Source organism: Geotrypetes seraphini, chromosome 2, assembly GCF_902459505.1.
Source record: "Geotrypetes seraphini chromosome 2, aGeoSer1.1, whole genome shotgun sequence".
Lineage (NCBI taxonomy): Eukaryota > Metazoa > Chordata > Amphibia > Gymnophiona > Dermophiidae > Geotrypetes > Geotrypetes seraphini.
This window is the reverse complement of record NC_047085.1, coordinates 279,882,455-279,909,928: the sequence shown is the minus strand read 5'-3', so window position 1 is coordinate 279,909,928 and position 27,474 is coordinate 279,882,455. Positions and strand designations below refer to the sequence as shown.

Sequence of the window (27,474 nt, the reverse complement as noted above, 5' to 3'; positions counted from 1 at the left end):
GTTCATGTACATACACTTGAGTTTGCAGCCTGTTACTTTCTTGAATTTCCTTCCCTCGTGTCCCTTTCGATCCGTCAGGATTTCTATCTTGCCTATGATCCGGTGAGTCTTCTCCGCAATCTTCCTGCATGGTATTCTCTGGGTATACCGTTTCCCGAATCATTGACTCTTGGTCGACGGTCGGCTTTCCCCTTCTTCCTAGTTTAAAAACTTCTCAATTTATCGCTTGATGTTGCTTGCAAGTAGCCTCGTTCCATCTCTGCTGAGGTGGAGTCCATCCTTCCTGTATAGCTTGCTCTTCCCCCAGAACATCGTCCAGTTGTGTACAAAGTGGAATCCTTCTTCCTCACACCTTGGGCCAATCCTGCCAGTATATCTGGGTTCATGCTACAAATGCAATCCATCACACACCCAAGATTAAAGGGTAGTAATTAAAGAGTGAAATCCTAGAATATACTTATTTCACCTTCTGAAAAGATTCAATACATCCCAAAACTATCCGGCTAATTTTGTGCATATAAATGCTAATTTAAAAAAAAATAAAATAAGAACAGCTCAAGTGTCAAAAGGACAGGGTTTTTTTCACCCTGTTAATATAAGATAAAATGCTACTGTGTTGCTATAGAAAAACTAAATGCACTTGAAGAGTGCATACTAGTTTAAAAGTATGTCGAATACAATTAACCGAACAAGTGTACTCCACTCCAGTTAGTTCATAAAGCACCAGATCTTGGGAACTGCCAACCCAGTGAAGCATTACTACTACTTTCCATTACAGTGGAACTTATTCAAAATGCAACCAATGATTTACCTTATGATGAGGTTGGACATTAAGAAGCAGAGGAGGAATCATACTGACAGCTTCTTGGCGACTAATGTTACCCTAAAATAAAATAAAAAAATTAAAAAGTCAGCTTTTATGATTTTCATGATTTATATTGCTCATCTTGGACTTAAACATGCACAAATCTAAAAACATGAAAATATCTGTATATTATATTCAGCACAGCTGTATGTGCATTAAGACGGTTACAGTGGTTTTGATACAGCGAGATAAATTCATTATGAAACCATTCCCCCCCCCCTTTTTTATAGAGCCATGCAGCAATGGCCCCTGAAGCCCTTTAAATCCTATGGACTTAGAGTCAGTTACTGCAATGGCCCACACTAAACAGCTTCATAAAGGAGGCCCTTAGTCAAGCAAGGTTCAAGTGATCCAAAATCTTGTTAGCATCTGCTGAGCAATAAGCAGAAAAACACCCATTAAATATTAGTTATGAAAGCAATTATGATATTTTTAGAGTTGGAAAAATAGGGACACAAGGAAGACTGAGCTAGCTACTTACTTTTTCTTCAGTAAAATAAAATCAGCCAACTCTGCATAGTTAAACACTAAAATTTAACATGAATGTAGCTTAAAATAACAGAGCAGTTTTCTGCTAGGGACTGGGCCAATGACTCCAGTGGGAAGGGTAAGGTAGAGGATTTCAAGATTTATATTCTTTCTAATTGCTTAGCATTCTCTTTTCTAAGTTATATATTGGAGACCATGTTAATTTTGCACTCAATGCGAGGAACTGGAGGACTTGAAGAAGCAAGTTAGACTCCTGGAGGGCAGAATTCTGGAACTAGAAGCATTCAAGCAGTGGAGGAGGACAGAGAGGCAGAAAACTTCATGACAGAGGAAACCATTGAGGAAGAAGACAGGGAGTTAGAGAAGTTCATTGAGGAGGCATACAGGGAGGCCGTGAAAGATCACCAGCAACAACAAAACTGCCAAGATATACCTACAGTGAGATGACCACCTGGAGGACAACCACAAGAAAGGAAAAGGTGACACAGCAGCAAGACCTAGAAACAGCGGAGGGAACCCACAGGAAAACGAGTACAGTCAAAGCCAACGCCGGGAAGATGGAAGTTGGAAGTGCAGAGGATACAGAACTATGGCTGGAGAGATGGGCATACATTGGGGACATGGACCTGTGGCTAGAGAGACAAGATAGAGAGGAAAGAAATCGTCGGAGGGGGAGGGGGGGAAGGGATCCATCAAACAAGTCGACAGCCACATAGTGGGAAGAAGAAAGCAACGGCTAGTGACCTGCCTATCAGGAACCAACATAAAAGATGTAGTGAGCTGCATCAACAGGATCATTGACAGCACGGAAGGGGGAGATATGGCAGTGGTGATGCATGTGGGGACAAATAACGTGAGCAATAAAACTACAGCAGGGAAACACTGAAGGACAGGGTTAACGGTCAGTCTAGAACAGGGGTGCCCACACTTTATGGGCTTGCGAGCTACTTTTATAATGACTAAGTCAAAATGATCTACCAACAATAAAATTTAAAAAAAACACAAAGCACACTGAAAGGCAGAGAAAATGTTAATTATTCATATTCCGGGTTTTTTCAAAGAGGTCACGGCAGATGACTCTATGCAATGTCACCTCAGTAACAAAATACAAAAATAGACAAATACACCCCCTCCCTTTTTACTAAACCACAATAGTAGGTTTTAGCACAGGGAGTTACGCTGAATGCCTCGTGCTGCTCTCAATGCTCATAGGCTCCCTGCGCTAAAAAACGCTATTGCGGTTTAGTAAAAGGGAGCCATAGTGCAAAATATAGACAGCAGATATAAATTCTCAAAACAGACACATTTTGATCACTAAATTGAAAATAAAATCATTTTTCCTACCTTTGCTGTTTGGTGATTTCATGAGTCTCTGGTTGCACTTTCTTCTTCTGACTGTGCATCCAATCTTTCTTCCTTTCTTTCAGCCTTCTGTATGTTTCCTCTCCTCCAGACCTCATTCTCTCCCCCAACTTTTTCTTTCTGTCTCCCTGTTTCCCCTTCTTTCTGTCTCCCTGTCTGCCCCCTTTCTTTCTTTCTTTCTCTGTGCCCTCCCCCAAGCCACTCGGTTTGCTGCCACCGCCATCGGGGAACAGCCCCCAAGCCACCGCCATCCCAAGCTTTCCCTGCAGAAGCGTTGCGCTGACCAGCATTCTGCTCCCTGACGTCAATTCTGACGTAGAAGAGGAAGTTCCAAGAAAACAAAGCATTTCTCCTCATTCCATCCAGCCTGAGCCCCATCTCTCCTTGATCCAGCATTTCCCTTCTGTGTCTGTCAGAATTACCATTCCACCTATTTTCCAGCATCCCCCTTCTTTGTGTCCATCTCACCTATATCTATCTCACTACTTTTTCAGAATCTTCATTTGTCTCTGTCCTTGTCTTTACCCCATATTCACCATTTGCCCTTTCAATGTCTTTATCTCCCCCCCCACCACTTTTTCAGCATTACTTCTATGTCTCTATTTCACCTCCTCTTCATGTCCCCTCTGTATCTCTATCCTTATTCAGTAGGTCCTGCTTACCCTTTCTCTTCTTTGTGTCACTATCTCCATTTTCAGCTTTCCCCCCTTTTCCTTTGTTACTGCACCCGGTAGCCAGAATCTTTCCACCCTCCCTCCACTCCGGCCCAGCCCAGTATGAAATATTTCCTTTTGTTTCCCTCCCCTCTCTCTTCTCCTCCCTCACCCACGAGTCCTGCATCTGGCCCTCTCCCTTCTACCTGCACCTGGCAACAACCTCCTGCTCTGCGGCTCTCTTCAGCAACTCGTCAGCAGCGGTGATCAAGACAAGCTGCCGACATCGAGGCCTTCCCTCTACGAGTCCCGCCTTTGTGGAAAAAGGAAGTTGAAACAAGCGGGACTCGCAGAGGGTAGGCCCAGACGTCAGAAGCTTGTATCGATCGCTGCTGCTGAGTTGCCGAAGACAGCCGCGGAGCAGTGGGTGTGGCCGGAAGCAGGTAGAAGGGAGAGGGAGATAGGAAGGCTGTAGAAGCTCCGGAGCATGACACCGACCTCGGCCAGGATGATTTCTTTTTCAAGCTGCTGCTGCTGCCACGCTCCCACTCCCCCCCCCCCCCCGAAATGACAAAAACAGCCTAATGCCCGGCGTCGGCGTCTTTGACGTCGGGGAGAGGAAGGCTGATAGGCCCGGTAGTTTGGGACGGCAACACGAGTCTATCACGGAGCCCGGGATGGTCTCTGCGATCGACTCACGTTGCCTTCCTGAGCTACCGGTCAATCGCAATCGACGTGTTGGGCACCCCTGGTCTAGAAGATGCTAGGAAGACCAGAACGCCGAGGGTAGCTTTCTCAGAGATCTTGCCGGTACCCAGGGCCAACAGGAAGAGACAGAAGGAGTTGCAAGCAGTCAACGCATGGATGAGGCGCTGATGTGAGGAAGAAGGATTCCACTTTGTGTGCAACTGGACGACGTTCTGGGGAGAAGAGCAAGCTATACAGGAAGGATGGACTCCACCTCAGTGGAGACGGAATGAGGCTACTTGCAACCAATATCAAGCCAGAATTTGAGAAGTTTTTTTTTTTTTTAAATTTTTATTTATAAAATTTTCATTCTTACAATAAATGAATAGCATAATATTTAATTTATAATAATTATAGTTGTATGTACAAAATCATATCATATATATTGAATCCCTTTCCCCTGTTATTTGTTTTTTCATTTTTTCTCATATTAATTTCTATATTTCCCTCCCTAACCCTATATTATTATTATCAATGTGTTAAGATATCTGATCTTTAGAATATTTTGTCAATGGATCCCATATTTTCTTAAAATTTTTTATATTTCCTTGTTGTAATGCCAATATTTTCTCCATTTTGTAAATGTGACACACCGAGTTCCACCAGAATGTATAATTTAGCTTGGTATAATCCTTCCAATTTTGTGTGATTTGCTGCATGGCAACTCCTGTCAATATTAAAAGCAATTTGTTATTGTTTGCTGATATTGGACTTTGTGTTCTCATTGCAGTACCAAATAATATGGTATCATATGAGAGACCAATATGATTTTCTAGTAATATGTTAATTTGGGGCCAAATTAAATTCCAAAAGGCTTTTATGCAAGGACAAAAAAAATTAAATGATCTAATGTCCCTACTTCTATTTTACAATGCCAGCATCTATTAGATCTAGTATTATCTATTTTTTGCAAGCGCATCGGGGTCCATAACACTCTATGTAATAAAAATATCCATGTTTGACTCATAGATGCTGACTTTGTTAATCTTAATCTCCAGGACCAGAATCTTGGCCATTGAGATGCAGAAATTGTCTGTCCAATCTCAATGCTCCAAATATCCCTAAGTCCAGTTTTCTTTTTTTTATTTAGAAATCCATATATTATTTTATACCATTTTGCGGCTTGGTGTCCCAAGAAATCCGCCTGGAAACATAAAACTTGCAAACTATATTGGGTATTAAGATCTTTCCATTCAGGGAACCCTACCTGAATGGCTTGCTTCAATTGCATCCATTTAAAATATTGTGTTTTATTTAGTCCAAATTTATTTTGCAATTGTGAAAAACTAAGCAAGGAACCTTCTGATATGACATCATTCAATGTTCTTATTCCTGCATTTATCCATTGTTTCCAGACGATTTTAAATCCGCCAATTCTGATCCTGGAGTTTACCCATATTGATTGATTTAGAGATTTAGCTATTGGTTCTGGTGATAGGTTACTTATGTATCTCAATGTTTTCCAAGTATCTAAAAAGATTCTGTTATCTTTATATCTCCTAGGCATTGTTATGGTAATTAGATGTTCTGGATATAAAGGGAACAGGAGTTGCCATTCTAAATATAGCCAATCTGGTACATTTTCCATGAGATCTGGGAGGATCCAATACATACCCTGTCTTAAAATATAGGCTTGATGATACCTATAAAAATTTGGAAAATTTACCCCCCCTTCCACAATTGGTCTTTGTAATGATACTAAAGCGATTCTTGGTCTTTTCCCAAACCAAACAAATTTTGTAAGAATATTGTTAAGTTTTTTATAAAATGACCCCTGAAAAAATATTGGTATCATACTCATTTGATAACAAACTACAGGCAATATCATCATTTTAATTGTTTGAATTCTTCCCCACCAAGAAAGATGTAATGGATTCCATTGCTCACACATTTCTGTTATTTTTTTCAATAAAAGTTTTTCATTCTCTTTGACTGTGTCTTCAATTGTATTTTTGATCATAATTCCTAAGTATTTTATTCCATCTTCTTTCCAAATAAATGAATATGGGTCAAATAGTCCTTTCGTACAATGAACATTAATTGGGAGGACTTCAGATTTGCTCCAATTAATTTTATATCCAGAAAAAGTGCCGAATTTCTCTAATAAATTAAGTATACATGGAATAGTAGTATCCGGTTCTCTTAAATATAATAAAATATCATCTGCATATGCAGAAAGTTTAAATTCCCAGTTAGAAAACGTGATTCCCTTTATCTCCTTAGTCTTATTTATTGCGATTAATAAAGGTTCTAGGACAATATCAAAAAGTAATGGAGACAAAGGGCATCCTTGTCTAACTCCCCTATGCAAATTAAATCTAGTTGATAAATTATTATTAATATATAATCTTGCACCAGGAGAGCTATACAATGTCTGGATCATTTTAATAAAACCGGAGCCTATACCAAACCATTGTAAAGCTTGATACATAAAATTCCATTCCACTCTATCAAAAGCTTTTTCTGCATCTAAAGATACTAGAAAAGCTGGATCATTTATATTTTTTGCTAAATTTAATGAGTGGAATGCTAGTCTAGTATTATTTGATGAATGTCTTTTAGCAATAAATCCTGTTTGATGTACATCTATAATGAAAGGAAGAGCTTTTGCCAATCTAAGTGCTAATACTTTAGCCATTAACTTATTATCCACATTTAATAACGAAATAGGCCTGTAATTTGAAACCAGAGTAGGATCTTTGTTTGGTTTTGGTAAGACTATAATTATCGATTCTGCCATAGTACCTGAAATATTTTCATTCTTTATTTGATATTGATATAAATTTAACAGATGTGGTAAAATGATATTTTGAAATGATTTATAAAATTCAACAGTATACCCATCTCCACCTGGAGCGGATCCAACTCTAAGAAATTTCAATGCTGTTTCTATTTCTTTTAAAGATATAGGATCTTCTAAACTTCCTTTTATATGATCCGGAATATTAGGTCCAAGAAAGGAATTTAAGAATGTTAATCCTTCTTGTTCTTTATTTTTATAAGAATTAGAAGTGTATAATTCTTTATAAAAATCAAGAAATTGTGTTATAATATCTTTTGTGCTGGTATGTGTGTTACCTTGTATATCTTTTATTGCAATAATCTTGGATTTTCTTTTCTTTGCTTTAAGAAAATTTGCTAATAATTTTCCCGCTTTATTTGAATTGCCATAATATTGTACTTGTTTATTGAAAATGTCTTTTCTCACATATTGAGAAGAAATCTCATTATATTTAACTTTTACTTTTAACAACTCTTGTAATGTATTGTTTTCCCATTTTTTAATTAATTTATTTTCTAATAATTTAATTTGTTTTTCCATATCTTCATATTGTTTTTTAAGTTGTTTTTTAATAAAAGCTGAATAAGAAATAATATTTCCTCTCATTGTTGCTTTAAAAGCATCCCATAAAATTTCTATATTAATGTCATCTGAAGAATTAAGTTGAAAGAATTCTTGCATTTTTACTTTAAGATCTTCTAAGAATTTTGAATCTGCTAATAAATCATTATTAAATCTCCATATTGAATTAAATTGATCAATATTATAATTCTTAAGGTTAATCCTGATCTGAAATTATAATTGGATCTATAACTGCTTTTGATACACGCTGCGCTATGTTATTAGTTACAAATATATAATAAATTCTTGAAAAAGATTTATGGACCTGAGAACAAAAAGAATATTCTCGATCATTAAAATGAAGGATACGCCATATATCTATTAAATTACAAGATTGTATTAAATTATCTAGTCCTAAAGATTTTATGATTTTACTTGGTTTCTTGTCCACAATTGGATCCATTACAGCATTGAAATCTCCAGCTACTACTAAGTTAGAAGTAGCCAGTGGTAGTAATATCTGTTGAATTTGATTAAAAAACTCCATTTGGTTCGAATTAGGAGCATAAAGATTAAATAAATCCAGGGTTGTATTTCCCAGATCCATTTTAATATGTATCCATCTTCCTGAAGAGTCAGAATTTATTAATTTAAAATCAGCTTTGCATTTCTTATTTATTATTATCGCTACCCCTGCTTTCTTCCCTATTGCCGGTGAATAAAAACATTTTGATATCCATCCTTCTGTTAGCTTCCTGGATTCAGTGTCCGAAAGGTGTGTCTCTTGTAGGAAATAAATATCTGCGTTTTGCTTATGGAGAAAACCTAATAATTTTTTTCTTTTTATAGGATGATTTAAGCCATTGACATTAATTGAAAAAATTTTAATATCCATTTACTTTTGTAATTAAAATTTGACATGAAATCATATGATTATTATTTTCAGATATCCACACATTGTAATAATATATTTTCCCCATTCTCTTTCTTTCCCTCTTCCCTCCCTCCCCTCCCTTCCCCCCCAATATTAACTGTGTATGCTTGGCAACACGCATCTTAGGTCAGGTATCAAAACACTCCACAAAAGTCCATTTCCTGTTAAGATTCAGATATAAGTCACAAATATATCAAATATTACTAAATAACATTAACAATCCATATAATATTTAAACATTTTGCCTTTTTTATTTTCCCAATGTTAAATTTAATCTTTTCAAATATTATTTTCTGTATCATTTTCATATTTTATAACTATTAGTATATCTTATTAATTCAAATAATATGAAAAATAGTGTAAATTTCTTTTTTTAAAAAAATTCATATATATCACCTTCAGTGTTCCCGCTAAGCTGCGCTGGCGTGCGCTGGCGCACAAAATATTACATCGCAGCGCACAAGTTTCACGTCACAGCGCACACTCGAGCGGAGGTGAGAGGAAGCGGCGGCGGTCTGCCCTGATCGCCTAAGATGCAGCAGCGGCGGCTCCTTTCATGATCCCCGTAAATTACGGGGATGCCGCCGCTGCTGCATCTTAGGCGATCAGGGCAGACCGCCGCCGCTTCCTCTCACCTCCGCTCGAGTGTGCGCTGTGACGTGAAACTTGTGCGCTGCGATGTAATATTTTGTGCGCCAGCGCACGCCAGCGCAGCTTAGCGGGAACACATTCACCTTTATATTTTCTAATTCTATTTCTTTATAATATTTTTAAGTAATATATAAGTTTATGAATATATTCTAGATCCTTATATTTCTTTTAAACTTATATATTATATAATGAGATGTTTCATTTCTTTGGAAAATAAACAATGTTTCACATATGTGTGCTACTAGTACTATGTGATTTTTTTTTTCCGTTCCAGAGCTTCCTTCCTTCATTATACAGAGTCATACCTCATTCATATAACATACTTCCTAGTTTCATTTTTAAGATATATCAAAGTTAAAGATGTGTCATTCCATTATCTTTATTCATCCAAGTAAATTTTTTTTTTTTCTTCCTTTCTTCTTCTTCGTATTTTTTATATCCAGAGTATTATTCATTTCTTTTCAATAGTTTGTTAGTTCCGAATAAGTTCCGGTTCCAGCGACGATCTAATTTTAGTTTATTTTGTGATCTTTCATCCGATGTAATCCTTTATCCTTTATTATCAAGTCTAGTAGTTTATTTATTCATAGTTCATCCGGTTTTAAGAGTTATTCTTTACATGTATTTCCTTTTGCAAGGACTTCTGGGATTTGTAGTTCCATTGAACCAGAGAAAGGATTTTTAATAGGTTTATTCTTTCTGTATTGTCTTCTGAGAAGTGGGTTATATATACATACATCTTCATTCATTCTTACATACATTCCATAGGAAGAAAGCTCTGGACCATGATTCAATCACATAATAGTATTTAGGATCTGCTCATTACAGCATTTGTTAGTATTAATATTAATAGTTAATTTATTTATTAACTTTCTAAAATCAATTAAGGGCTTATATCTCATTTTTATATTTAAGTTCTTATTTATTATCTAATAAATATTATATTCTTCCTTGTTTAAAAACTATATTACTTTTATCTAAGATCTTGTATACTTATATGTTAATTTATCATTTGAAGAATCATTCCATTCTAGAATGTATAGTCTATCCATATTTCTAGTAAAAAGATCGTTGAAGGAATTTTTTGAACAGAGTCAAAAACATTCTATACTGTTTTTCATCTGCTAAATACTTATTATATTCAATCAATAATTTCAAAAAATACAAGGTGATATTAGCTCTTCTTAATACAATGAAAAACATATCATTTCCCCTACCTGTTTATATTATAAGACATTCAAACTTGACATTCAAAATATTTGAATTATAATAAAATTAAGAAAATTAAGATGACATTGGCATTTCCTGGTTTAGTATATATTTTTGTAGCTCTTCAGCATTATCAAAGGTTAAAGTTTTGTTTGCTATGGTTACTTTCATATTTGCTGGGTATACAAGACCAAATTTTGCTCCCAGTTCACGTAGTTGTGGTCTCAAATCCAGCAGTTTCTTTCTTTTAATTGCTGTGCTTTTTGCAAAATCCGGGACAAAGTGAATACGGGCATCTTGATATTGTAAACCTTTATTCTGTTTTGCAAGATGAAAAATTTCCATAACCTGTTGGTGGCGTAGTAGTTTAAATATCAGTGGCCTCGGTCCTTGATGCTTTTCTGACCTCTTTGTTGGCACTCTATGTGCTCTTTCAATCTCTATGGGATATTTAGTTTGTAGAGGAAGTAGTTTTGGTAATAAGTTTTCTATAAAGGTCACCGGATTCCCCTTTTCTGCTCCTTCCGGTAAACCTATCAGACGAACATTGCTTCTTCTCTCACGATTCGAGTAATCCTCCAGTTCTTTAGTAAGTGTTTCAATTTTCTTTTTTTCAGTTTTTGTGTTGAGAATTTCTTCTTCCACAGTTATCATTCTTTCTTCTAAATCGTTAGATTTTAATTCGATTAGATCCATCTTTTTATTTAATGTTGAAACATCATCTGTTAATTCTGTAACTTTTTTTGTGAAAATTGAAAGCATTTGTTTGATTTCTTTAAGTTCTTTCATTACTTCTGGATCTGCTGTTTTGGATCCTGTCTCTTGTTCGGGCTTTGCTCTCTTGCTGCTTCCAGAGACTGCGAAGTCGTTTTTATTTTGCTTTCCTGACGCCATCGAGTTTATTTTTATCATAAATTTAATCTTAATTCTTCAAATTTTTGCGACTTTTTTATTCTTTCAAGGACTTTTTATACGGAGCTCCTTCATGCGTGTCCAAGCCACGCCCCCAATTTGAGAAGTTTTTAAACTAGGAAGAAGGGGAAAGCCGACAGTCGACCAAGAGTTGATGGGTCGGGAAACAGTATACCCAGAGGATACCCTGCAGGAAGATTTCAGTGAAGACTCAGAGAATCATAGGCAAGATAGAAATCCTGACGGATCGAAAGGGACACAAGAGGGAAGGAAATGCAAGAAAGTAACAGGCCACAAACTCAAAGTGTATGTACACTAATGCAAAGAGCCTAAGGAATAAGGTGAGAGAATTGGAAGCTATGGCACAAAAAGATAACCTTGACATCATCGGCATCACAGAAACATGGTGGAACGAGGAAAACGTCTGGGACACTGTGCTCCAGGATACAAGCTATACCGCAGAGACAAATAGAATAAAAAGGTAAGGATATTGCCCTATACATCAAAGAGGGAATCAAGTATACTGGAGAGAACACACCAGAAACGAAAAATAAGGTAGAGTCTCTATGGGCCAAAATTCCGGGAACAAATGGAACAGAAACAAAGATGGCATCTACTACCCAGGGCAGTCCGAATAACTGATGGAGAAATGACGGATGAGATTAAACACAACTGCAAGGGAAGCAACGATGTTATCATGGGAAACTTCAATAATCCAGGGATAGATTGGAACCTAGGCACCTCTGGCTGCAGTAGGGAGATCAAGTTCCTGGATGCTGTAGGTGATTGCTTCTTGGAACAACTTGTCAAGGAAAATACGAGGGGAAATGCAATTCTGGACTTAATTCTAAATGGACTAAGAGGACTGGCGCAAGGTGTAGAAGTAGAAGTAGAAGGGATACTGGGAACCAGTGATCACAATATGATCCACTTCAATCTGGGTACAGGGGCAAAACATCAATTCAGAACAATGGCCACGGCATTGAACTTCCGAAAAAGGAATTACAAAGGGATGAGAATCATGGTGGGGAAGAAGATAAAGAAGAGGATAAGCACTGTAAAAACACTAGAGTAAGCATGGTCCCTTTTTAAGGACACAGTCACCAAGGGGCGAAATCTATATACACAGCGTATCAACAGGGGATCCAAGAGGAAAAAGAACAAGGGAACGGTGTGGCTCACTGTAGCGGTTAAGTAAGCAATCAGAGACAAGAAGACTTCGTTTAAGGAATGGAAAAGGTCAAAAACGGACAAAAACAGGAAAAAGCACAAACATCATCAAAGCAGGTGCTATAAGGCGGTAAGAAGGGCCAAAAGAGACGAGGAAAAATAGCCAAGGAGGCAAAAAACTTCAAGCAGTTCTTTCGATATATTAAGGGGAAACGGCTCACAAAGGAAGCGGTGAGGCCACTGGATGACCATGAACACATTTTTTGCATCTGTATTTACCAAAGAGCATATATACAATATACTGGAAGCTGACAGGCAATATGCAGCAAATGAAGACGGGAAATTGACAGGGTTAACGGTCAGTCTAGAAGAGGTATGCAGTCAGATTGATAGACTTAAAAACGATAAATCCCCAGGACCAGACGGCATCCATCCAAGGGTAATCAAGGAACTGAAAGGCGTTATAGCTCCAACTAATAGCCAATCTTTCAATCAAATCAGGAAGGATTCTGGAAGACTGGAAAGTGGCAAATGTTATGCCGATCTTCAAGAAAGGTTCAAGGGGAGATCCAGGAAACTACAGTGAGTCTTGACATTGGTACCGGGAAGGATGGTAGAGGCGCTGTTCACCTTGACGGACACAATCTGATGAGGACCAGCCAGCACAGCTTCAGCAAAGCTTGACGAACTTACTGCAGGGCTCCGTGCTTGAACCCGTGCTCTTCAACATATTTATAAACGATCTGGACATAGGTACGGTAAGCGAGGTGATTAAATTTGCCGATGATACGAAGTTACTCAGAGCAGTGAAGATGCAGGGGGATTGCGAAGATCTACAAAGTGACATATCAAACTCAAGAAATGGGCATTGACATGGCAAATGAGGTTCAACGTGGATAAGAGTAAAGTGATGCATGTCGGTAACAAAAATCTCATGCATGAATACAGGATGTCCGGGGCGGTACTTGGAGAGACCTCCCAGGAAAGTGACTTGGGAGTTCTGATCGACAAGTCGATGAAGCCATCTGAACAATGTGCTGTGGCAGCAAAAAGGATGAACAGAATGCTAGGAATGATAAAGAAGGGGATCATGAACAGATCAGAGAAGGTTATCATGCTGCTGTACCGAGCCATGGTGCGCCCTCACCAGGAGTACTGGGTCCAGCACTGGTCACCGTACATGAAGGATATGGTACTACTTGAAAGGGTCCAGAGAAGAGTAACTAAAATGCTTAAGGGGCTGGAGAAGTTGCCGTACAGTGATAGATTGGAGAAACTGGGCCTCTTCTCCTTTGAAAAGAGACGACTAAGAGGAGACATGATCAAAACATTCAAAATACAGACTGTTCACACTCTCCAAGGTAGGGAGAACGAGAGGGCACTCTCTAAAGTTGAAAGGGGATAGATTCCGTACAAACGTAAGGAAGTTCTTATTCACCCAGAGAGTGGTGGAGAGCTGGAACGCTCTTCAGGAGTCTGTTGTAGGGGAAAACACCCTCCAGGGTTTCAAGACTAAGCTGGACAAGTTCCTGCTAAACTGGGACATATGCAAGTGAGGCTGGACTCATTTAGAACACTGGTCTTTGACCTGGGGGCTGCCATGTGAGCGGACTGCCGGGCAGGATGGACCACTGGTCTGACCCAGCAGCGGCAATTCTTATGTTCTTATCTAGCAGAATATCCACCAAAAAGACCGCTTTAAGGATAAGGTCCTTCAACGAGCAGGCACTCACACTCAAAATGAGGGCGCACCACCACGGCAAAACCACATTAAGATCCCAAGATCGAACAGATGGTCGCATAGGAGGCTTGAGAAATTTTTGGGCTGCCTGCAAGAAGCAAACGACATCAGGAATGGCAGTCAGACACTGACCTTGTAACAACCCCTGAAAGGCTGACAAGGCCGCAAGCTGAACCCAGAGAGAAGACAGGCCCCTGTCTAAGCCATCCTGCAAGAACTGGTAGACAAGGAAGCGCGAAAAAAAGACCACTCCACGTGTACCACATCATTCCTCAAATATATGCCAAACCCACACATAAGCCCAAGAAGTGAAAATTCTCAGGGACCCCAAAAGGGTTAAGATCACCTTATCTGAATACCCCTTCTTACCTAGGCGGTCCCTTTCAAGAGCCAAACAGTAAGACAAAAGGAACCTGGATCGAACATTGGAATGAGGCAGTCGAGAGAGGCAGAGGAAGAAGATCCACTACCAGATGCCTCACCAGGTCTGCGTGCCACAGATGCCAGGGCCAATCCAGAGCCATCAGAATCTCTAGGCCTGGATGTTGAACAATGCAGAGATCTCTGCCCACTAATGGCCATGGAGAGAACACATACAACCGACCCTCCGTTGGTCATGGTAGAACCAGAGCATCCAGACTCACTGCCTGACCATCTCTGCAATGACTGAAGAAGCGGGGTGTTTTTGTATGGACACTCGTGGCTATCAGGTCCATGAAGGGATGTCCCCAATACTGCACTAAGAACTGAAAGGCTGCGAGGCTTAGACACCATTCTCCGGTGTCTAGGGTGTGATGAGTTAGAAAGTCCTCCTGAACATTCTCCATGCCCGCTATGTGGTAGGCCGAAATGTCTTGAACATAAGATTTGCCGCTGTTGGGTCAGACCAGTGGTCCATCGTGCCCAGCAATCCGCTCCCGTGGCGGCCCTTAGGTCAAAAATCAGTGCCCTAATTGAGTATAGCCTTACCTGAGTACGTTCTGGTTCAGTACGAACTTGTCTAACTCTGTCTTGAATTCCTGGAGGGTTTTCTACTACTCTCTGGGTGAAGAAGAACTTCCTTACATTTGTATAGAATCTATTCCCTTTTAACTTTAGAGAGAGCCCTCTCGTTCTCTCTACCTTGAAGAGGATGAACAACCTGTCTTTATCTACTAAGTCCATTCCCTTCATTATCTTGAATGTTTTGATCATGTCCCCTTTCAGTCTCCTCTTTTCAAGGGAGAAGAGGCTCCGTTTTTCTAATCTCTCACTGTACAGCAACTCCTCCAGCCCCTTAACCACTTTAGTAGCTTTTCTTCTGACCCTTTTGAGTAGTACTGTGTCCTTCTTCATGTAAGGCGACAAGTGCTGGATGCAGTATTATAGTTGGGGGGGTACCATGGCCCGGTACAGCAGCATGATAACCTTCTCCGATCTGTTCGTAATCCCCTTCTTAATCATTCCTAGCATTCTGTTCGCCCTTTCTGCCGCCACCACACCACGCAGTCTCTTTCCTTAGGGGTCTCTCCGAGTACTGCACCAGACATACTGTACTCGTGTATAAGATTTTTGTTACCAACATGCATCACCTTACACTTATCCATGTTAAACCTCATTTGCCATGTTGCGGCCCATTTCTCGAGCGTGTTTATGTCACATTGTAGGTCTTCACAATCCTCCTGCCTCTTCACTACTCTGAATAACTTTGTATCGTCTGTGAATTTAATCACCTCGCTTGTACCAATTTCCAGGTCTTTTATAAATATGTTGAAGAAGCATCAGAAGTTGAGGAGGTCCTGGGTGGACGCAGTGTATGCTGCCTCATCTCCACAAAAGCGAGCGGGGGTAGCGATATTGATCCGTAAGTCCTTACCATACACAGCGAAAGTGGTTGCCACTGATACACAGGGTAGATATGTATTGTTACAGATGACAGTAGGAACATACTCCTTCTACCTTTTGAATATCTACGCACCTAATACATACGATCACGCCTTTTTTGAGGGCATCACAGCATTGCTTTTAGAGCGCATTACTGATCCGGTCTATTTAGCCGGGGATTTTAACCAAGTTCTAGACCCGACCTGTGACCGCACTAGGCCGGGACAAAGCATGAGCTCGTCCCAAATTAGAGGCATACCTTACCTCTGTACCACACTGGATCTGGTTGACCCCTGGAGGCTCTTACACACCACAGAACGGGATTATACTCACCGCTCCAGGGCGCATAACACTCAATCTAGAATAGATTATATTCTTACCACAAGTAGGGCATTCTTAAATGTGGACGCGGCGGTAATAGGTCCTGCAGTCATTTCAGACCACGCGTTGATCTGGATTGACGTGAACGTGGGCTTTGGCATTCGGGGACCCGTACGTTGGCGATTCCCTAGTTACTTATATTCATATGATCATTTTAAAACTTATTTAACAACTAAATGGGAAAACTTTCTGACCTTTAATGGTCAACACTGTAATAACCCGAAGCTGTCCTGGAGCACAGCTAAGGTAGTGCTCAGAGGTGATTGTATAGCATATGTTATAGCGCGGAATCGCCGGTTATCTCGGGGCATCCTTAGGCTAGAAAAGGAATTGGCAACTGCTAAACACCAATATACACAATATCCTACACGAGCATCTAGGGAACGCCTGATCTCTGTGGAGGCTACTCTTAATTCTTATATTCATGAACGTACGGTTAAAATGCTTCTGTATCAAAAATACCGCTACCATCGCTATGGTAATCGTGCGGGGAAATTATTAGCTCGATTAACAACACAGGCTCGAGGTCATCGTTATGTAATGGGAATGAAGGATGATAGGGGACATCTACAGCACTCCACAGCACACATTGCGCAGATTTTTAAGGCTCATTTCCAGAAGATCTATGGTCGCCAGGACTCGGGAGCTGCTCCACTCATTAGGGATTATTTGGCAGATTCTGGCCTAATGCTGCTCTCTGACCCTGATGTTGAATTTCTTAATGCAGCCATCACTCCTAAAAAATTGTCACATGCTATTAAATAGCAAATAAATTTCTCGGCTCCGGGGCCGGATGGTTTTACAGCAGAATTTTATAAACTTTTAGCGGAGCAGCTGAGTCCCTTCCTTAGGGACTACTATTCGCAGGTTACGCTGGATGAACATTTTCCCGCAGAGGCGAATGAGGCTTTGATTACTTTGATTTTGAAGCCAGGTAAAGACAGCACTGCTCCTGAGTCCTATCGACCCATATCTTTATTAAATGTGGACATAAAAATTTTATCCAAAATATTGGCTGATAGATTAGCCATTCTTCTCCCGAGCATCATCGCTTCTACACAGGTAGGCTTTGTAAAAGGCAGGCAGGCGGTCCATAACCTTCGAAAGGCACTCTTGTCCTTGGCACATACACAATCTCATGATACCCCGATGCTATTACTCAGCTTGGATGCAGCGCAAGCCTTTGACCAAGTTAACTGGACATTTCTATTTGAAATACTGCACTTTATGGGAATTTCTGGCTGGTTCGCCACAACGTTACACACGTTATACTAGACACCGCGGGCGAGACTGCTTGTTAATGACACTATCACTGACCCAATATTAATTGAAAGAGGCACACGGCAGGGATGTCCTTTGTCCCCCCTGTTGTTTTTATTGTACTTGGAACCCTTTCTGTGCACTGTCTCTCTGGATCCTGATATAGTAGGGGTGGACTTCGGGGATCATTCATTAAACAGATGACATCTTGTTTATGCTTACTAACCCCTATCACTCTATCCGACACCTTCTACGATCCCTTAACAAATTTAGATTTTATTCGGGCTTCACCTTAAATTATCAGAAATCTGTTGCTTTAGCCAGTCCGGTAAAACTGCAGCAGACATGGAGGGGCCATTTCCCTTTCACATGGGCTGTGCACTCGATTCGATATTTGGGTATTTGGATCCCTCGAGACCTCAAGACTCTTTATGACTGTAATATTTCCCCACTGCTCCATGACACTTTACATGAATTACAAAACTGGTCCACTTTCCCGCTCACAGTAGCGGGACGGGTGGCTCTTTCCCAAATGGTTATATCGTTTTCAGGTCCTGCCCCTGCTTTTATCCTATTCTCATAAAGCCCGGTTAATTAAAGGATTACAAAGTTTTCTTTGGGGAGGTAAGCGACCATGCATGCAATTCCTTAGAATGTGCTTACCTAGGGATAGAGGAGGTTATGGCTTATTAAATGTACATTGGTATGCTATTGCTTGTCAGATGAGACATATTAATGATTGGTTTAGGGGGACGTCTGACTTTACTGCGACGTCATTGGAGTTGTCTTTGCTGGCTCCGTTTCATGCGAGTTATTTCTTGCATGTGGCAGACCCGCGGCTTCGTCCTTTGGTGGCCCAGTACCCGATATTTGCACCGGCTCGACGAGCATGGAAGTGGGTTTGCAAAACTGCTAGATTGTCTTCTGAGGTTTCCTTATACTTACCCATCCAAGGCAATGGAGCCTTTCAGCCTGGACTGCAAAATACCGCCTTCCAGAGGTGGGGTGTGCAGGGACTTCAATACCTATTTCACTTATTCTCAGAGGAGGGGAGACTGGCAACTTTTGCTGAATTACGTCGGACATTTACTTTACAACCCACTGATTATTTTGCATATTACCAAATCCGACATTACGTTCAGTCTCTTCCGGCGCACCATCTTGAGGAAGATAACAGGGAGGCTCTTTCAGAACTCTTTAGCCTTTCTGCACAACAGCGGATTCCGCTTCGATTTCACATAGTGGGGATCCGGGATGGTCACTCTGGCCCCAATTTGGCCATTTTAGCGGCAATATGGGCTGAGGACTTGCACTGCACGCTAATGGCCCAACAGCTACAGAGGACGCTGAAAAATATTCAGAAGGTGTCTCCTAATATTGTCCACTGGGAAATGCAGTTAAAAATTGTTTTGAGACTTTATATCCCGCCGGAACGGGCAGCCCGGATGGGGATTACTACAACTCACTCTTGCCCAAAATGTGCTCAAGCTCACGCTTCATTGGGGCATATGCTTTGGAATTGCCCCAAAATTAAACAGTTCTGGCAACATTTAGGGCACTATATTATGCAGCTTTGGCAGAGGCGTTGGCTCCCACAACTGAGAGCTTTATTTGGACATTATAATATAGCCGCGCCCAAACCCAAAGGAATGTCAGCTTTTGTCACTAGAGTGCTTTTGATGGGGAAGAAAGCAATTCTTACTAACTGGCTGTCCCGAGATCCACCTTCCTACGCTCAATGGAGAGCGTTGATGATTGTTCATGCGACGCTGGAGCGGAGACTAGTGGGAGATTTAGATTGTGGACCGGGCCGCAAATTCTGTCAGACCTGGGAATGTTTCTGGCAGGACCTCACATTGTATGCTCGCAGTAGACTCTTGAATTGTTAGGACTATATTACACTCTCAGCCATGGTAGTGGCATTGGACTTTTGGGGTGTGGAGGGAAGGGAGGGATGGGAGGGGAGGGGGTGAGCTTGCACTGTTATTCTTTGGATTTGTATGCAACTTCTATTTGTATGTTCTGGTAGAAATAATAAAAATCATTTGAACATAAATATGTTGAAGAGCACGCGTCCAACCACCAAATCCTGCGGCACTCCACTCATGATGCTTTTCCAGTCCGAGTACTGTCCATTTACCCCCCACTCTCTATTTCCTATCCACAAGCCAGTTTTTAATCCACGTGAATACTTCACCCTTGATTCTATGGCTTGCAATTTTTTAAGTAGTTCATGTGAGACCTTGTCAAATGCCTTCTGAAAATCCAGATATACAATGTCTACCGTGTCACCCTTGTCTATCTGCCTGTTTACTCCCTCGAAGAAGTGCAGCAAGTTTGTCAAGCAAGATCTTTCATTGCTGAAGCCGTGCTGGCTGGTCCTCATCCGACTGTGTCCATCAAGGTGATCAATGATGTGGTCCTTTATTAGCGCCTCTACCATCTTTCCCGGTTCCAAGGTCAGACTCACTGGTCTGTAGTTGCCCAGATTTTCCCTCGAACCTTTCTTGAAGATCGGCATAACATTCGCCATTTTCCAGTCTTCCAGAATCCTTCCTGATTTGATCAACAGATTGGCTATTAGTTGAATCAATTTAGCTATAACCCCTTTCAGTTCCTTGATTACCCTTGGATGGATGCCATCCGGTCCTGGGGATTTTTCATTTTTAAGCCTATCAATCTGCCTGCATACCTCTTCTAGACTGACCGTCCACCCTGTCAGTTTCCCATCTTCGTTTCCTCCGCATAGCCTATCGGCTTCCAGTATATTGTGTATATTGTAACCCGCAGGCTCCGGGCAATGTGTCCAGGACTGCGGGAACAAGGATTATACCCTTGTGAGCCGTGGAAGGCTCCACAAGGAAGGAAAAAGCAAACCACTTTAGAATAAGGATTTTGCCCACAAGTTAGGTAAGTTTTCATGAAAACCAGGACTGGATTTATTTGAGTTGCCAAACAGTAAAACCAAAATGAAAAACAAACTTTTGTCAGGATTTTTACCAAGCAATCCAATCTTCTCAAAAAACAAAACTCAATTTCAATATCATACACAATAAAGTTTCAAATTCAAATAGCAAAAGGGCTCTGTATTTATCAATGAGCCTCAGCTTCAAAGTTCTTTCAAAAAGAAAAACTAACAAAAAGAAAACAGTCTCTTTAGATCACTGTCAGTGACACAGCACTGCTCTTCCTCAGCCATATAAATTATGCTGACCAGGTGGTGTGCTCCACGTGTTGTAAAATGCTACACAAAATAGAGCCCTCTATCCCACCTCAAAACGTGGGGCTAAATCCCCCCACCACACTGGCTGGATAAAGTGTAGCCAAAAGATTATCAAATGTCAGTTTTACAGTCTCAAATTCCAGTGCTTCCCTGCTTCAGCTTTCAGCAGGGAAAAAACACCTCCTCAAAAGGAAAAATAAACCAAAACAGTCCACTGTCCAAGGCAAAAGAAATTGAAATACTTTAGGCAGATCTTGTACTTGCCTTGGAGAGACACACTTCCATGGGTTGAACTGTTTGAACCTCTGGCATTGGTTCTGATTCTAATTCCATGGCTTGTGGAACTTCAGAGAGGTCAGGAGTCATCTCAGTCCCAGCTTCAACAATCTCCATGCATTCTGGTGTTTGTTGGTCCTGCAGAGCTCTTAGTCCTGAGCTAGGCTGCCAGTACTTTCCTTGTGACTGTTCTCCACCTCTCCAATTCTCTCTCTGCCTTTCCAACTGCTCAGACCTGAGATTAAGGAACTTGCAGCCCCGCCCAACCTTCCCAGGTGCAAAGCATTTCCGGTCACAAGACTTGGGAAGGTGACGGGGAGGGGAAGTCTGAAGCTCAACCCCCAAGCTCCCTCTGCTGGCCTTAGGGAAAATAGCAGGCGAAAAGGGAAACTGTTCTTTAGCTTGAGCAGAATGGGCACTAACTGCTCCAGGCATAGGCCTTATACTAGGGCCAGTCCTAGCAGGCCTACCTCGCATACCACAATATACTCTTCGATAAATACAGACACCAAAATGTGTTCAGTTTGTCGGTGATGGCTTTGTCCTCCTCTAGCACTCCCTTTATTCTATGGTCATCTAACGGCCCCACCGCTTCCTTCGCGGGTCGTTTCCCCTTAATATATCGAAAGAAAGGCTTGAAGTTTTTTGCCTCCTTGGCTATTTTTTCCTCGTAGTCTCTTTTGGCCCCTCTTACCGCCTTAAAGCACATGCGTTGATATTGTTTGTGCTTTTTCCAGTTTTCATCCGTTTTTGACTTTTTCTATTCCTTAAACGAAGTCTTCATGTCTCTGATTGCTTCCTTCACCGCGAAAGTAAAGATGAGACTCTGCCCAGATCATGAGCAGAGCCGCCTCCTGTGCCACCAAAGTAATCGGTACCCCCCTGACGATTGACATAGGCCACCGCTGTAGCATTGTTTGAAAAAAACCCTGAGTGACTTGCCCTTCAGGAAGGACCGGAAGGCTAACAGCGCTAGAAAGATGGCTTTGGACTCTAGAACACTGATCGACCATGATGCCTCCTCCATGGACCAGGTGCCCTGAGCCGGGTGAGCTAGACACAGTGCTCCCCAACAGAGGAGACTGGCATCCGTGAGCAGCACCATCCACTGCAACTGATCCAGACTCATTCCTTGAACCAGATGGGGTCTGGAGCCACCAACTAAGACTGCAGTGAGCTAAGCCCCGAAGAGGGACAGGGAAGTCCAGACTGTGTCTCTGGGGCAACCACCTCTGAAGAACAGCATACTGAAGAGGGCACATATGGGCATGAGCCTCACTCACTACATCTAGGGAAGCCGCTATCAACCCCAAGACTTGGAGGAAGTCCTGCACCTAAGGACACCAGGACGCCATATGCAGGCGAATCTGAGAATGCAGTTTGCTTACCCGGGTCTCTGGGAGGAAGATCTTCCCCAAGGAAGTGTTGAACAGAATCCCAAGGAACACCAGGCACTGACATCTGGATAGGTGGACAACTCAGCCCAGTAACTGAAAGAATTTCACCACCTCAGCTGTGACCCGGATGTGCTCCTTCAACAACTGTGTTTGAATCAACCAGTCATGCAGAAAAGGAAGTACTAGAATGCCCTCCTAGCGCAACACTGCCGCCACGACCACCATAACTTTGGTGAATGACCACGGTGCCGTGGCCAGATCAGAACTGAAAGTGCTGACCCAAGATTGCAAAGCGAAGAAAATGCTGGTTGGAGGCCTGAATCGGAACATGCAAGTAGGCCTCCGTCAGATCGAGAGAAGTCAGACACTCCCCCGGCTGAATCGCCATTATGACAGAGAGCAGAGTCTGCATATGAAAAGATGGAACTGTGAGAGCCTTTTTGACCCCTGTCAAAGCTAAGATGGGCTGAAAGGTCCCCTCTTTCTTGGGCACCACAAATAAATTGAGTACCTGCCGATGTAACACTCCTAAGAGGGCACAGGAACCACTGCTTTGAGATCCAACAATCTTAAAATGGTCTGGCAAAAGGCCTGCTGCTTCCACGCCACCTTAGAAGGAGAAGCGAGAAAGTGATCTGGCAAGGAACGGTCAAACTCCAGAGCATAACCGTCCCAAATCATCACCGTGATCTTTGCCCACTTTGGATAACATTCGCACAGCTGGATGCCCACCAGAACCAGAGCAGATGCCTGCAAGGAGTCATTGGGCAGGACGGGCAGCGGGAGAACCAGCAGGGGAAAAGACAGCCTGCGCTGAAACAGCCAGCCTCGGGGATCGAGAAGCCTGAAAGGAAGTGGTCCCTCGACCAAGAAGGAGACAGTGGAAAACACACCCGCGTCCCCAAGCAGAGCCACCTCATGCCAGCAGCCTAGCTCTATGTTCAGGCAAACGAGGCACTATAGAATCCGTTAAGGTCTGAACCGACTTGTTCAAATCCTCTTCAAACAAGAAAGAGCCCCTAAAGGGGAATTACGTCAGCTTAGCTTTGGACGCCGTATCCGTTAACCAAACACGAAGTCACAAGGTACAGGGTGCTGTCACTCCAAAAACCAAAGACTTGGCAGAAACCTGCAAGGGGTCATACATGATATCCGAGAGAGAAGCACCAAACTCAATTTTGGCAACTACCTGCTCTTCTGTCCCAATTATCAGATCCACAGACAAGGATACGCTCAACCTGGCGAAACCATGCCCAAGCAACTAGCCCGCCCCACATTGCCGCCTGGACCACCAGGGCAGTAACATTAAAACTCTACTTAAGGAGGGACTCCAATTTATGTTCCTTGGGGTCCTTCAAGGCAGAACCGCTCTCTACAGGCACAGAATGCTGCTTCGCATCCACTACAGGCAACTTAAAGGTGTCCCAATCCCCCTCTGGGATGGGAAGCAGGCGGGCCAAAGAACACGTGAAGCGCAATGGGGCCTCCTGGCACCTGCCACTGAGCGAGCATAAGAACCCGACTAGCTTGAAGCCTAAGGAAAGAGCGGGAAAAGGACGGATCCCCTGAAACAAGGGGTCCACCACATGTGGGGGCTCCGACACAGTGCCCTCGGACCAGAACACAAGAGGAGACCGGCAAAGGCATCTTATGGAGTTTGTCTCGCAGATAAAATGCGCCAGCAGATGGAGTGCAAAGCCGCTGCAAGTGGAAAACCGTATCCCTAGAAGATCCTGGAGACCTCCCCAAAGGGTCCAGGTCCCAAGAAACAAAAGACTGTTCCTTCCAAACCAGCAGAGGGGAACGGAACTGTCATTGAATGGGGCCGACCTGAAGAGGACATCAAGGGTAAACTTCCCCCCACCTCCCCAAGACAGAAGCAGGACTTCCGGCCGCAGAAAGAAAGTCAAACATTCATAACCCAGCACTTAGACACACATGACCTGATGAAAGCCAGCTAACATGGATTCAGGAAAGAGAAGTCATGTTTGACGAACCTACTTCAATTTTTTTAGACAAATTGATAATAGAGAACCGGTGGATATTATATGGATTTTCAGAAAGCGTTCAACAAGGTTCCACATGTAAGACTCCTCAGGAAACTGCAAGGCCATGGAATAGAAGGAGATATACTAAGATGGATAGGCAAATGGCTGGAGAACAGAAGACAGAGAGTGGGCATAAATGGGAAGTTCTCAGACTGGGAGACTGTGACTAGTGGTGTGCCCCAGGGCTCGGTACTTGGGCCCATCTTATTTAATATCTTCATCAATGACCTAGAAGAAGGAACATCCAGTGAGATCATCAAGTTTGCAGACGACACAAAGCTATGCCAGGCAATCAGATCGCAGGATAGCGAGGAATTCCAGAGTGACTTGTGTCAGTTAGAGAAATGGGCGGAGAAATGGCAGATGAAGTTTAATGTGGAAAAGTGCAAAGTAATGCATTTAGGCAGAAAGAACAAAGAACACGAGTATAGAATGTCAGGTGCAACTCTGGGTAAGAGCAAACAGGAAAAGGACCTGGGTGTACTGATAGGACCCTGAAGCCGTCGGCACAATGCGCGGCAGCGGCAAAGAAAGCAAATAGAATGTTAGGCATGATAAAGAAAGGAATCGCGAGTAGATCGTAGAAAGTTATAATGCCGCTTTATAGAGCAATGGTCAGACCACACTTGGAATACTGCGTCCAACAATAAATAGTTCATCCAGTCATACAAGAAATGGCTCTACTTTTTTGGCTTACGAGCTACTTTTAAAATGACCAAGTCAAAATGATCTACCAACAATAAAAATTTTTTAAAAAACACAAAACACACTATACGCAGAGAAAATATTAATTACCCAGTGTTCTCCCCAGGGTCTTTCAGCCGGGCGCTCCGCCCAGCTAATTTAGATGAGCGCCCGGCTGTAATCTCGATCGCAATTCTGCTGCTGCTGCTACCGCCTTCTGCTCAACATTTTTTAAAAAAACCTTCTCACCGGCTTGGAGATTTACCGGGCTGACTCGGCACAGTCTGAATCGCAGGAGCCTGACTTTTTTTTTTTTTAGTTTTTAACGCCAGCAAGCGACTTGAACCCATGCTCCGGGGCTCTAACGTGCATGCCGTTTCCCTCCGAAACCGGAAGTCACGTCCCGAGGGGGAAAGAGAAGGGAAGTCAGCATGCACACGCCCCGGAGCATGGGTTCCCTATAGGAGACAGGTCAGCTTACAACTTGCTCTTGCTTGCTTAGGGCTTTCCTCGCTGCCAGGTCTTGCCTACTTTCTGTTTCCGTGAAGGCAGGACCCGGCAACGAGGAAGGCTTGAAGCAAGCAAGAGCAGCGAGTTGTAAGCTTCCCTCCGTTGCTGACTTATGGAAGATAGGTCAGCGATGGAAGGAAGCTTACAACTTGCCTTAGTCCAGCCCTACACAACATGTGGCCCAAAACGGATCTCACTGCCGATATGGCTCTCACTCCGCTCTCCTTTGGAGATCAGCTCAGGAGGCAAGATTTAGCCCGAGATCAGATGAACATTAAAGGGCATTTGAAGGCATCTGAGCAGATTGAGAACATGTCCTGTTTTTCCATGCCTAAAAATACCACCTTGTCTAATGTAATCTCTGATCAGATCCTTAAGAGTGATGCAACTATGTATGCTGGACAGTCTCCTCCAGTAAACAGAGCTTTAAAGCCTGCAGCCATACAGAACCAGATGGTCAAAGGGCTCCGAAGTGTAGTATTGCCAAGGGATCTGTCGCACAAGTTTCTGCTGCTGGCAGATGTAAACACAGCACAAGAAATAGAGACTTGTGGCATTCTGTGTGGAAAGCTGATGCATAATGAATTTACTAATACCCATGTAATAGTGCCAAAGCAGTCTGCTGGACCAGTCTACAGTACAGTGATATGGAGAATGTGGAAGAATTATTCAGTGTTCAAGATCAACATGATCTCCTCATAGAAGAAAGACGGAGAGAAAGAGAGAGGCCTGGACCAAAGGGGAAAAACAGGAGGCAGATATTGGAGAGGGGGGGAGACAAGAGAAGGAGATAGAGTTGTCAGACCATGGGGTGGAGTGGGAAGGAAGGAAAGGAGAAGAGAGATGCCAGAGCATAGGGGAGGGGTGGAGACAAAAAATGGAGAGGGGTTGAAGCTGAAATAAATCATGTACAAAGGAGAGAAAGGGCACAGGATATAGAGTTTATTGAAGGGACATAGAAAGAGGGAAGATACCATATGGAACAGAGAGAGGGCAGACACTGGATGGAAAAGGCAGAAAGGGTGGACAGTGGATGCAAGGGGCAGAGATAGGGTGGACAGTAGAGGGAAGGGGTAGAGAGAGGGTAGAGACTGGGTGGAAGGGGCAAAGAGAGAGGACAGATGTTGCATGGAAGGGAGCGAGGACAAATGCTGAATAGAAACAAGAGAGTGAAGAGAAGATGACTAAAGCCGAAACGACAAAAGGTAGAAAAAAAAATATTTTTGTTGCTTTACGTAGAATCAAGTAGTATTGTAACTGTATTGATTAAAATTTATCAATAGGAAATGGAAATAAGGCAATTTGGGGGGGGGAATAAACCCCTTTCCTCAGGTCAAGACAGGATACCATAACAGCTGTATACTGTAATGTCTTGAAGAAAGATTTGGCCTCTGAAAACTAATTGAAAAATGGATTAGTCCAATAAAATTGTATTTTCATATTTCTCATTATTTTATTTCTATTTGTTAATTTGTAAAGTGGTGACTTAGGTAGAAGTTTTTTTCAAATTTACATCTACTGTCTTTATATTTTGCACAGTATTAGGGGACATGTGTCACTGTTTCTGTGGTGTTGCATTGTATGCAGAGTCTGATTTATTGGTTCAGTTTAACTTTTGTCTACATATTTCTATTTTTAGTTTGTGATTATTCCATATTGGGCGAGGGTGTATCTGTCTATGTGTATAAAAGGGACATGGCTTTCGTTAGCAATGATTGTACAGGATCAATTGACTGTGTAGGATCTGGCTTGTTTA

General features: G+C 42.1%; 1 protein-coding gene across 3 annotated transcripts in view; it reads right to left on the bottom strand.

Moving 5' to 3' along the window:
- The window catches only part of NSUN2 (NOP2/Sun RNA methyltransferase 2), a 922,747-nt gene that overhangs the window by 633,394 nt on the left and 261,879 nt on the right, over positions 1-27,474 (bottom strand). For all 3 annotated transcript variants that reach the window (XM_033929740.1, XM_033929738.1, XM_033929739.1), the window contains exon 5: positions 812-883. In XM_033929740.1, the coding sequence (XP_033785631.1) occupies positions 812-883 (72 nt within the window). The remainder of the gene's footprint in view (positions 1-811; positions 884-27,474) is intronic.